Consider the following 13,590-nt stretch of genomic DNA (forward strand, 5'->3'; position numbering starts at 1 on the left):
AATTTTTAAAAAATATTTTTTATTCATTTGAGAGAGAGTGCAGGCGAGAGCATGAGCTGGTGGAAGGATCAGAGGGAAAGGGAAAAGCAGACTCCCTACTGATCAGGGAGTCTGACTCAGGGCCACCCAAGACTCTGGGATCATGACCTTAACTGAGACATCCTGGCACCCCTCATTCTAACTTTCTTAATATTAAAAAAAAATAGTCAGAATTAATTTTCTGAATAATTAGGTAAAGAATAATTTTCTTTACCTCTTTGTCCTTCATCCTTCACATCCCTGTCCATCACAGATTATACTGATTTTTACAGTTGGATTTTTTTTGGTTATCTACTCTTTTCTCTAATCCTATGACTTGGTCCCTTACCTTAGACACAAATGTCTGTCTTTAGCCATTTCCTGTTTAGTTATGCTTTACACATAACCTCAGCTATTATTCTGAATTCATCTGTTTTTTTTTTTTTATTTGATGCTTGTATTATACTATGTGGGCAAAATAAGTAACTGGTATTTCCTAGAACTTTCTTAGCCTCAAACTTTACTTAGAACTGATCATTTGAATTGGAAAAACCATCTTGATTTTATTATTAATTGGAATCAAATAACACTACACTTTCCAAAATTTACTAGAAGTTTGTAATCTCTGATTGCTTGGGTACTAGGAAGGCCCTTTTTACTTAAAATTTAAACTTCAGAGTTTATATGAAATTCTGTCTAGCTAACACATAGTTTTGCCATAGAGGCCTCTTGTGGCCTTTTATGACTGACCACAAAGTTAGCCCTTGCCTAACTGGTTTTATTTCCTATTAGCTCATACTGCACCCTACTTGTTTTTCCTTGTTCACTGTTGCCTCTCAGTTCCCAGAATAGGTTGGAATAAACTAAGGACTCATTTTAATTTCTTTAGATCTAAATTGTTGGGGCTCTTGGGTGGCACAGTTGGTTAAGCTCCAGCTCTTGGTTTCAGCTCAGGTCATGATCTCGAGCCCTGTGTCAGACTCCATGCTCAGTGGAGAGTCTGCTGGGGATTCTCTCTCCCTCTCCCTCTGCCTCCCACCCCAAATAAATAAGTAAATCTTAAAAAAAATAATAAATTGTCCAAGTTTTTTGTACTGGAGAGTTAGGATGAAGAACCAAAGTCAGGTCAAAGCATTGATCTTCAGAAAGGATCAGAAGAACATGAATAAATTTTAAATTTTGTAAAGAAGTTTTTTATTTATTTAAGTAATCTCTATACCTCATGTGCAGCTCGAACTCACAACCCCAACATCAAGAGTTGCATATTCTTCTGACTGAAGCCCCAGGAGAACATTAATATATACCGCAAAACTATATGCAATAGATACTGTATGTGTATGTAACAATAAAGCAGGGAAACTTTTGTACCATGACAAATCATTTGGTTCTACAGATAGGTTAAATATCTCTCACATTTAACTTACTAAATGCTATAGGAATTATAAAGACTGTCTCTATCCTTGTCATACAGGGATTATAGGGTGAGTTAAAGTAAAAAACAGTAAATTTACTGAAAACTAAGGATGAAAAAACTGTAGAAACCATATGTAAATATGAAAATGCAGTTGAAACATAGAGGCAGGAGGGCAGCCCCGGTGGCGCAGCGGTTTAGCGCTGCCTGCAGCCCAGGGTGTGATCCTAGAGACCTGGGATCGAGTCCCACGTCAGGCTCCCTGCATGAAGCCTGCTTCTCCCTCTGCCTGTGTCTCTGCCTCTCTCTCTGTGTCTCTCATGAATAAATAAGTAAAATCTAAAAAAACAAAACAAAACAAACAAAACATAGAGGCAGGAGCAATTTAACTTCTTAGGTTTAAGAAGCATTGGATCAAAGAAAAGGGGTCATTTATTTCTCAAGAAGTAGGATTTTATTGGGTAAAATGGAAGAAGGATCATTGTGAGTAGATCATCCAGAGTAGCACATGAAAGTGCACAGCCCTTGTTAGGGATAGCAAATAGCTAAGGGTGGTTAGAATACCAGGGGACTGGATGGGATTTGGTATAGGAGGGGGCTGAAAAGGTATGTAACAATGTAAAATGCCCCAGAGTTTAAATTTCATTTTGCAGGCATTAGAGAAGTGCTTGAAAAATGTTGACACCACATCTGTTTTAGGAAGATAATTCTAGAAGTTGTGAGGGGTTGCGGATGTGAGGTTAAAAACAAAGAATTATCAGAGACCTTTGCAATAGCCCAGATAACAGATAATACTGACATTTTTTGATTTCCTGCCTTACAGTTTACTGTTTATATTCTTCTAATTTACTATAGGAATTTAAATTTCAGGAAGTAGTAAACAATCTATTTTCTAATATTAGGGCTATAACCAAAATTTTATGCAATCTAAACTGAGATTTGGTAGGGCACCTGGGTGGCTGAATGGTTGAGCATCTGCCTTTGGCTCCGGATGTTATCCCCGGGTCTTGGGATCGAGTCCTGCATCAGGCTCCCTGCGAGGAGCCTACTTCTCCCTCTGTCTATGTCTCTACCTTTCTCTGTCTCTCATGAATAAATAAATAAACAGATTTGAGCACTTAATTTCTCTTGTTCAGTCTTTACAAGTGACCCTTCAGCAAACTTTTTTTTTTTTAATTTTTTTTAATTTTTTTTTTCCTTCAGCAAACTTTTAAGTTCTGTTGAGTTTGTCTTTTTATGTGTAAAAATTAAGATGATAATACCTATCTCACAGAATTGTCTTGAGTATTGAGATGACAATGTGTAAATGCCAGATACCGGGCAAACACTAACAGTTGGTGTTAGTTTCTTTTACCCCTTTTATTTTCCTATTTGAAGTTTCCTAAATTGGTTTCTAACAGGGTTGGGTAGGATTATTTGGCCAAATAACTTTCAAAATTTTGAATCCTAAAATACCACTGAGGGCAGATCATTTTCTTCCTGTGATGCCTAAACTGCTTTGTTCTAGATTTAGTGAGTATTCAGAGGGTCATTAGAGCCCCTGAAATACACTGGTGGGCTTTGCATAATTGTTCAGGTTGTTTCACCTTTTCTCAGACCAGAAATTTTTTTTTTTTAATTTTTATTTATTCATGATAGGCACACAGTGAGAGAGAGAGAGAGGCAGAGACACAGGCAGAGGGAGAAGCAGGCTCCATGCACCGGGAGCCTGATGTGGGATTCGATCCCACATCTCCAGGATCGCGCCCTGGGCCAAAGGCAGGCGCCAAACCGCTGCGCCACCCAGGGATTCCTCAGACCAGAAATGTATTAAAAATAAGGGTTTTATATTTTTTCTATGGCAATCCTGTGATTGAATTTTGCTCTGTATTAAGATATTAGAACTTTATGGTATGTATTAATCAGATATGTCTGGTCCCCATTTGAATATTTTCTGTTCTGAAAAAGACTTATTAGTGTTTATGCTTAGATGTCTCAAATTTTATACATTCAGTATAATACTCTTGATTTCTTCTTGCCCATGCCACCCCCTCAAATTTGTTTCCCATATCTTTTTCATCTTTTTAAATGACACTATCTTCTATCCAGTTACTCATGCTGGGAACTTGAGAATTATCCTTGCTGCTTCTTTTCCCCAACTTCTTCGTGTAATCTAATCCTATTGGTTCTCCTTAGAAAATAATCCTCTCCATATCCATGTTCACTACCCTGTCCAAACCACTGTCGTCTCTTGAGTAGATGACTACAGTAGTCTTTTTAACTCCTACTTTTGTTTCCCTTTCAAATTATTTTTCCCAAAGCAGTTTCAGAATGATCTTTTAGTATTAATCTGATCATTACTGTATTCTCAGTGCCCTAAATAATACCTGATATATGTATGTAGTAGGCGCTCAGTAAATTTGTTGAAGAACACTCTTTTACTTAAAATTCCTTGGTGGCTCCTTACTGCCTATTTCAATAATATCTCTTGCAGCTCTTCTTTTTCTTTCATTGACAGATACTCTTTGACACTGCATATTGATTTCAAATCTGACTGAACTTTATTATACCAAGTGTTTCAAAATAATGATGAAGTTCCAATTTGTAGAATATGCATGTATTGATGGAGCAGTAACCCTGTAATTGGCTTCATACTACAAAAAAAAAAATGCATATAAGTACCAAAGGACAGAAATATGTGATATTTTGAAGTTAAGAGATTCACGGCTGCTACCTGGGACTGGACCTGCTAGGATGCCTAGACTGTCTGTGCTTTGGACTATATTTGAGCTCCTTGGGTAGCTGTTATTACTGACTCCTCTAGCAACTCTAAGGGCCCCTTAACCTTGATGGGCACTGGCATTCTCTGTGGTTTGCTACTGGAATAGATACCCAGGTGGTAGAATATTTCCATGACTGTGGTCATCTCATTTATAGGGGAGCAATGAGTTCTCACTTGTGGGAAGTATGAGATGCTCTGCTAAATTCGAATCTACTTGTTACACCTTCCAAAGGGCTTGCATAAGGTTATTTTTTGGCAAAGGTAACTTACAGGTGAAGATGTCAGTTATCTTAAGATGCACTTTGTAAAAAGTTCTTGTTAATATGAGATATATGAGGTGCTAAAAATAATCCTACTTTATAACTCTTTTCCTCTGATGGCTTTCCAGCATGCTTAGAATAAAATCAAAGTTGCTTATCTGGGCTTACAAAGCTAAATGAGATCTCACCTCATTTACAGTACTTCCCTGTTGCAGCTATATTTTCCTCAGATATGCCAGCTTTTTTGCTTCTCTCTGCATTGCTTTCTTCTCACTTCAATCTTCTCCTGGTTGCTCCTTGTTATTTAGAAGTTTGCTTAAAAGTGCTTCCTCAGGGGCACCTGGATGGTTCATTGGTTGAGCAGCTGCCTTTGGCTCAGGGCATGATCCTGGGTCCTGGGATTGAGTCCCGCATTGGGCTCCCCATGGGGAACCTGCTTCTCCCTCTGCCTGTGTCTCTGTCTCTCTCTCCGTATCTCTCATGAATGAATAAATAAAATCTTGAATAAAAGGTTTTAAAAGTACTTCCTCAGAGGCCTTTTTTACTACCAAATCATATTCTGCCTTATTAGCCTGTTTTTCAGCACAAGGACTTTAGGATATTATCTCCCTGAGAACCAGTCTTTTCTAGACTGTAAACTATTTTATTTACAGTTTATTTTTTAAGTTTTATTCTTTTAAAAAGATTTTATTTATTCATGAGAGAGAGAGAGAGAGAGAGAGAGAGGTAGAGACACAGGCAGAGGGAGAAGCAGGCTCCATGCAGGGAGCCCGACGTGGGACTTGATCCCGAACTCCAGGATCACGCCCTGGGCCAAAGGCAGGTGCTTAACTGCTGAGCCACCAGGGATTCCCAACAGCTTATTTTTTTAAAGGTTTTATTTATTCATGAGAGACACAGAGAGAGGCAGAGACACAGGCAGAGGGAGAAGCAGGCTCCATGCGGGAAGCCCAATGCAGGGCTTGATACCGGGACTCCGGATCATGCCCTGAACCGAAGGCAAACGCTTAACCGCTGAGCCACCCAGGCATCCCTCTGTTTACAGTTTATTTTTTTATTTTAATTTATTTTTTAAAGATTTTATTTATTTATTCATGAGAGACAGAGAGAGAGAGGCAGAGACACAGGCAGAGGGAGAAGCAGGCTCCATGCACGGAGCCCGACGTGGGACTCGATCCCCGGTCTCCAGGATCAGGCCCTGGGCTGAAGGCAGGCGCTAAACCGCTGAGCCATCCGGGCTGCCCTGTTTACAGTTTAGAGCAATATCTGATACATCGTAGGCATTCAGATACTTGTTGATGTGCTTTATGATTGACATTAGAGTTCTGAGACTATTTGATACTGATGTTGGGGGTCTATTAATAGTAATTTGGGTGGATGATACGGAGGAATTACTGTGTTTATTTACTAGGATGGGAGGAAATAGAAAGGTCATGAGTGAATAAAATTAGTAAATATTTTTAAAGGAAAACTGCCCCTCTAAGTGAAAGTAATACTGTTCTGTGTAACCTTTATGAAATTAAATTGATTTGAAGGATGAACATCTTGAATATTTAAATATTTTTACCTTTTCTTTTGCCTAGTCATTTCAGCAAAACTTAAAGAAAATAAAAAGAATTGGTTTGGACCAAGCCCTTATGTGGAAGTCACAGTAGATGGACAGTCAAAGAAGACAGAAAAATGCAACAATACGAACAGTCCCAAATGGAAGCAACCCCTTACAGTGTAGGTTTGAATATATTTTCTATAGTATATTTAGTTTAGTAGGTGAATAGAAATGAAGCTTTGAAAATTTTTCACTTGTTTTCTTTGCTCCTCCTCCTCTTTCATGTGTTTTTTTTTTTCTACCCCTATTCTAGGACTCCTTTCTTTAGTCCCCTTTTTGTTTCTCTTTAAATACTTGTTTTTCTTTTTCTTTTTTTTTTTAAGATTTATTTATTTATGATAGACACACACACACACACACACACACACACACACAGGCAGAGACACAGGCAGAGGGAGAAGCAGGCTCCATGCTGGGAGCCTGATGTGGGACTCGATCCCGGGACTCCAGGATCGCGCCCTGGGCCAAAGGCAGGCACCAAACCGCTGAGCCACCCAGAGATCCTGATACTTGTTTTTCCAGTCTCTCCTTTATCTTCTCTAGTTTAGTTGATGATGGTATCATTATTGCTACTGAACAGTATCTGGAGAGCCCATTGTCATGGGCCTAGAAAGAGTCTTAGCAGCTATTTCCTTAAATTAGCATTTAAGTACAGAGCTATGAGTAGCTCACTTTATTTATTTATTTTTTAAAAAGATTTTATTCATTCATTCATTCATTCATTCATCCATTCATGAGAGACACAGAGAGAGAGGCAGAGACACAGGCAGAGGGAGAAGCAGGCTCCATCCAGGGAGCCCGACGCAGGAATTGATCCCGGTCTCCATGATCACGCCCCGGGCTGAAGGCAGCGCCAAACCGCTGAGCACCCCCTGTGCTGCCCTCACTTAATTTTTTTAGTTTAATTTTTAAAAATAGTTTTGTTTTTGTGTTTTTAATTCCAATGCCCACATAGAACCTACACAAAGGCTTTTATTCCTTTTAAAAAACAGACACTTTATTCTATAACTCTGTTTTTATACTGTACATAGCATGGTTATCTCTGCATATATATAGATCTAACATACCTCATGTAGTTGCATAATATTCCTTAATAAGAATGAGTTATCATTTATTTTACTAGTTCCCTGATCACTTGGTTTCTAACGTTGTGTTATTATACATCATTGCAGTATACATCCACATGCCTGTGTCAGTATGTTGGTGTTTTTATCTGTAGAATGAATTCATAGAAGTAGCAGATCGCTCAGTTTTTAACACTTACTGACAAAGCCCCACATATTCATACTGAACACTCACTGAAGAGAATTATAGATTAATTTTAACATTTTTACTAAAATGGAAGAAAACATGATTTATCAACAAGTGGATTTCATTTTCTTTTTAAGATTTTTTTTTATTTATTCATGAGAGACACGGAGAGATAGAGAAGCAGAGACATAGAGGGAGAAGCAGGCTTCATGCAGAGAGCCCCGTGTGGGACTTGATCCTAGGATCCCAGGATCACGCCCTGAACTGAAGGCAGACGCTCAACTGCTGAGCCTCCCAGGCGTCCCAACAAGTGGATTTCAAAACAATATAACATATTTAATGAAGGGACCAACTATATTAAAATGTAGTTCAAAATATAACTGGTTGTTACCATATAAAATACACAGGGATTATTTTTATTACCTAACATTTGGAATTCTTGCATTTTTTTTCCTTAGAGAAATAAACCAGTGACTAAAGAAAAGTTTTATTTATAAATGAGATGAGATATTTGAAACTATATTCTTTTCACACAGTACATGCATATGTGTATAGTTACTTATTCCTAATGAATGACAAAATAATCTGGATATACCTAAATTGTTCTTTAACATGAATTTTGGATTTCTAGGGTATCTTGATGTACTTGATGATGATTTTGAGCAAATGAGTAAAAATAAGTATCATTCTAATGTTTTTCATCTGTATTTATTTCAACAAAGTTTCTTACAGTATTTTTTGTGATCTGTTAGAGATTGTATCTAAATTTCAAATTATATGAATAAAAGTTTTTTTGAAAAGCAAATGAAGTCTATAAAAGTTCATGACCTCCATAATGACTAGAGATGTTCAGCAGAATTGACTGAGTATTAATACTGAGTATTGACTGAATATTCATCTAGTTTCTCCCAGCTGCTAGCTGTGTTCACTAGATGTATACTTTGAGGCTCTTAAGCTGATAATGATATGAACTCCTTAGCTATTTATAAAGAAACAAAGAGAAAGAAAGAAAGATAAATTGAAAGATTTTTATTCATCCATTCATGAGAGATGCAAAGACATAGGCACAGGGAGAAGCAGGCTCCCTCTGGGTAGCCCAACGTGGTACTCGATCCGGGACTCTGGGATCACACCTTGAGTCAAAGGCAGATGCTCAACCCTGAGCCAGCCTGGTGTCCCTAATTCCTTAGTGATTTAAAAGTCAAGAAAAAAGAAACTCTCTTTGTCGTCTCTTATAGTGCTGTTGTTGAGCCCAGATGTTTGGGGGAATACATAGCTCAAGTTTTGAATTTTTAAAAAAGATTTTATTTATTTATTCACGAGAGACATGAGAGAGAGAAACAGACAGACAGAGGGAGAAGCAGGCTCCTTATGGGAGCCTGATGCAGGACTCGATCCCTGGATCTGGGATCACGCCCTGAACTGAAGGCAGATGCTCAACTGCTGAGCCACCCAGCCGTCCCAAGTTCTGAATTTTTAAGTTGCAACAGATTGGTCTGCAATTTTAACATGACTTCCATTGCAGACATTTTCTCTAGAATTGAAATAATTCAGAAAAGATTATCTTTGACAGTATGCTTTATCCTCTCTCAAAGTAAAAGTAATAATTTCTTTTATTCTGTCCCCATTATGATTTCTCAAATGAGTAATAGAAAAAGAAATGTTTTCTTGATATGTACAGTATGTTCTCCTGAACATAACATCTCAGAATTTTTTTTAAATTTTTTTTAAAATTTATTTATGATAGTCACAGAGAGAGAGAGAGAGAGGCAGAGACATAGGCAGAGGGAGAAGCAGGCTCCATGCACCGGGAGCCCGACGTGGGATTCGATCCCGGGTCTCCAGGATCGTGCCCTGGGCCAAAGGCAGGCGCCAAACCGCTGCGCCACCCAGGGATCCCAACATCTCAGAATTTTAAAGAGAAAGAATACCTTGTCCTTCCCCACCCCTCGGAAGAAGAGGCAGTGTTAAGATAAAATTTTTTTAGTTTGTTTAAACTTAAAATGATGGTAGAAATGTGATGATGAGAGGAATAGGCATAGGTAGACTTCTGAGAAAGAGTTTATTCCCCAAATTTGATCACCTTTTAGAACGAGATATAGAGAAATTCAAGTTTTTCTAGAATTTTTCTTTATAGCATTGAGTGGTACTATGGCAGAAAATATAGTATTCCTATTTTTCTAATTGATGTCTCTGAAATACTTTGTATACAGTTTATTGCAAATTCAAATTTCCCAAAATTTGCTTTGGAAATTATCATTACAGATAGTTTTTTGTTGTTGTTTGGTTTTTGTTTTTTTGTTTTAGAGAGGGAGAGAAAATTGGGGGAGAGAGGGGCAAGAGAGAGAGGGAGAAAGAGAATCTTGACACGAGTGTGGAGCCTAACATGTGGCTCAGTGTCATAACCCTGAGATCATGACCTGAGCTGATGAAATCAAGAATGGGAACACTTAAACAACTGAGTCACCCAGGTGCTTTTATTTTTTTATTTTTTTATTTGTTTTTAGATTTTATTTATACATGACAGACACAGAGAGGCAGAGACAGAAGTAGAGAGAAGCAGGCTCCATGCAGGGAGCCCCATGTGGGACTCGATCCTGGGTCTCCAGGATCAGGCCCTGGGCTGAAGGTGGCGCCAAACCACTGAGCCACCCAGGCGCTTTTAGATAGTATTCTTTATTGGCATTTGGCAAGGTCTGAGTGAGTCTGTATTTGACAATTATTGCGGACGCTTTACTTCTAGCAGTGTGAAACTTAGGGTATCTAATACAATCCTCAAATCATATAGCTGATTGCGATGCTGGGCCATTTCCTTAACTTCTTTGAATAGCAGTTTCTGTATCTGAGGATGGGAGTGGTAATTTCCATTTCTTAGGGTTGCTGTGAAAATGAAATCATATAACCTTAGGCTCACCATACTACCTGACCTAAAGTAAGGATTTAATTTATAAATTAACTTTTTTATATTACTAAAGTAAAACTAGATTTCTAACAGTTTGTAGCACGATTAGCAGTTCTACTCTTATTGATGATACATGCATGAAGTTGCCCTTGTAGTTCAAATACAAATGAAAATGACCATGCGATTGTGTAGCATTTAGATTTTTTTTTTTAAGATTTTATTTATTTATTCACAAGAGACACAGAGAGAGGCAGAGACATAGGCAGAGGGAGGAGAAGTAGGCTCCATGCAGGAAGCCCGATATTGGGACTGGATCCTGGGATTCCAGGATCACCCCCTGAGCTGAAGGCAGAACTCAACCACTGAGCCACCCAGGCATCCTGCATTTAGGTATTTTCCATAAGATTATAGAAAATGGGCAATATTGGTTGTAGAGTAAACTGTAAGGGCTACAGTTAAAAGATTTTAGTCATTAAAATTTAATTGTAATTTACTTAAGATTCCATTGTGGTATTTTAATGAAAATAATACGTATTTTTTTTACCTTTCTTCACTTTTAGTATCGTCACCCCTGTGAGTAAATTACATTTTCGTGTGTGGAGTCACCAGACACTGAAATCTGATGTTTTGTTGGGAACTGCTGCATTAGATATCTTTGAAACCTTAAAGTCAAACAACATGAAACGTATGTATGTAAAAGTAAAGAAATTGCGCTAGGCTGTTTGTTTTTCTGTATGAAATTCATGTGTAAAAGATGCAGAATGACTGTTCACTATTTGTTTTTGAGTTTATTTGGTTATAATATTAACGAGAAAAATCTTGAACTATTTATTTAAAGCATTCTGAGTAATCTTGGTTTAGCAAATTCATTTTTGACCCAATATTTTAAATAAATTTAGTAAATAGATACTTATTAGAATACTATATACTTAATTTTGGAAAACTAAAAAATATAGAGCAGAGGTGAAGGGAAAATTAATCTCATTTCAGAGACAAATGTGGTTAATATTTTGGCAGATTTTCTTCTCAAATGCTTATTTTTAAAATTTCCTAATTTTAAAAGGCTGTGGTTTTATTTGTGTGTATATATAAAATATAGAAAAACTTGATACATGCTTGTTTTGATTAGTATAATCATGATTTTAAAACAGGTATTTTCCCACCTGTTGACTCTCTCAAACATATTTCTTAATTTTTTTAAAACATATTTCTTAAATCTCATTTAAGAGATATAATCCTTTCTTTCTTTCTTTTTTTTCTTTTTTTTTTTTTTTAAAGTAGGTTCCACACCACTGTGGAAACCATCATGACCCTGAGCTTAAGACCTGAGCTGAGATCAAGAGTTGGACACTTAACCGACTGAACAACTCAGGCACCCCAAGATATGATTCATTCTTAAGTTATATGTTTTTATGCAATAAAATTCAGGCATATATTGCTAAATAATCCTGCTGGCTTATTTTATGCAAGGATGGGATGAATATAACAAATGAGATGGTTGAGCTGTTTAGTATTTTACATTACAGATATTAAGCATTAGCAAATTTTGATCTATTTTTAAATGTTTTGTGTCAAAAGGCCTGAAACCTCAGTGAAGTATACTAAAAACAATTTATAAACACAAAAATGTTAAGTTTTCCGACATTATTTTTAACAGTTAAGATGACTTAAAAGTGACCATTTTGTTCTGGAATTATATTCTCTTACAGTTGAGGAAGTAGTTGTGACTTTACAGCTTGTAGGTGACAAAGAGCCAACAGAGACAATAGGAGACTTGTCTGTCTGTCTTGATGGGCTGCAGTTAGAGTCTGAAGTTGTTACCAATGGTGAAACTACATGTTCAGAAAGTAAGTAATTACTTTTTCTATAGGCTCTTTAATGATTCTTACAGTAGCCACCATAGAATGCTGTATGTAACTATTGCTATTCTTTTCCACCTTAAAGAAATTATTTCCATTTTAAAAAGAGACATTAATTTTTAAAAAACTTTTAGTGCATTGTTTATGTGAATAAAACATTTTTCTATAGGTTGAAAAGCTAGCCCATGAAAATTGAATCACCGTTAACTGTGTAATGAATTGATTTATAAAGTATTTATTTTGTAGGCTAATGATGACAGTTAATATTACTTCTGATGCCACACCCTTCCAGTGCCAGTGGCAGACACAGTTTGCCTGTAGCAGTATCTGGTTTAGTTTAAATTTGGCTTGAAATCCTTCTTAGTACTTTGTTGTTTTTTTTTTTTTTTTTTTTAATTTTTATTTATTTATGATAGTCACAGAGAGAGAGAGAGAGAGAGGCAGAGACACAGGCAGAGGGAGAAGCAGGCTCCATGCACCGGGAGCCCGATGTGGGATTCGATCCCGGGTCTCCAGGATCGCACCCTAGGCCGAAGGCAGGCGCCAAACCGCTGCGCCACCTAGGGATCCCACTTTGTTGTTTTTTTAAAATTTATTTTAATTTTTAAATTTTTTCCTTCTTAGTACTTTGGTAATCCTGCTTAATACTGTACCAGACTGCCAATACAGGCTGAAGTCCATTTGCCATTCCTTTGCCATTTCTGTAGGCTACATTTACGAAGGTGTCTTGGTGTTACAATAATGACAAAATCAATCATTATATGTATGCCAATATATCTTACAATTTATGATTGGTTTTTGCTAAAGGGAATAACAAATATGAACTGTAATTGAAAGAAGTTTGGCACCTGAATTAGTGCCTAGGTAGCTAGTATGCTTAAAACTTCTTAGTGGATTCCTTTTAGATAATTCCATTACTTACTAATGTGCTAAGTGTATTTTCACTTTGAAATGTAGATTTTAGAGGCCTCAAGACAGCAGATTAATGGTTTCCTTGATTAGTCTGACAAAGTTCTTTTTGTGTACTTAGAAATTATATTATGAAACATTTTGCACTTGTCAAGTGCTGTTATTTTTCTGTTTCTGCTTTGGAAGACTTTCTACTTTTAACTTAATACCTTTTTAATTTCTTTTTAAGATTTTATTTTTATTTATTTATTCATGAGAGAGACACAGAGAGAAGCAGGCAGAGACATACGCAGAGGGAGAAGCAGGCTCCACGCAGGGAGCCTGATGTGGGACTCGATCCCGGGACCATGGGATCACGTCCTGAGCTGAAGGCAGATGCTCAACTCCTGAGCCACCCAGGCATCCCAACTTAATACCTTTTTTTAATAGCAGACCTTCAAGATGGTCCCGGTGGTATTTTTTAGATTGGTTCTTTGAGGTTAATGGAGGTGGAGAGAAATTTCTGAAATGGTTATACTATACTGCTTCAGAGTTGACAAGTTCATTTTCATTGACTACCATTCACAGGAACTCTAAATAGTCAAAGTTTTTATACATTATAATTCTGAAAGAT

At 37.1% G+C, this 13,590-nt stretch overlaps 1 protein-coding gene across 8 annotated transcripts in view; it reads left to right on the forward strand.

Moving 5' to 3' along the window:
• ITCH (itchy E3 ubiquitin protein ligase) overlaps nt 1–13,590 on the forward strand; it is a 153,224-nt gene that overhangs the window by 58,020 nt on the left and 81,614 nt on the right. For 5 of the 8 annotated variants that reach the window (XM_072800670.1, XM_072800673.1, XM_072800669.1 and 2 more), the window contains 3 exons: nt 6,034–6,175; nt 10,770–10,894; nt 11,919–12,056. In XM_072800670.1, coding sequence (XP_072656771.1) covers nt 6,034–6,175; nt 10,770–10,894; nt 11,919–12,056 — 405 coding nt within the window. Of the gene's footprint in view, nt 1–6,033; nt 6,176–10,769; nt 10,895–11,487; nt 12,057–13,590 lie in introns of all 8 variants that reach the window. The other 3 variants (XM_072800675.1, XM_072800676.1, XM_072800674.1) reach the window with 2 other exon arrangements.

Source organism: Canis lupus, chromosome 26, assembly GCF_048164855.1.
Source record: "Canis lupus baileyi chromosome 26, mCanLup2.hap1, whole genome shotgun sequence".
In the NCBI taxonomy this organism is placed as follows: domain Eukaryota; kingdom Metazoa; phylum Chordata; class Mammalia; order Carnivora; family Canidae; genus Canis; species Canis lupus.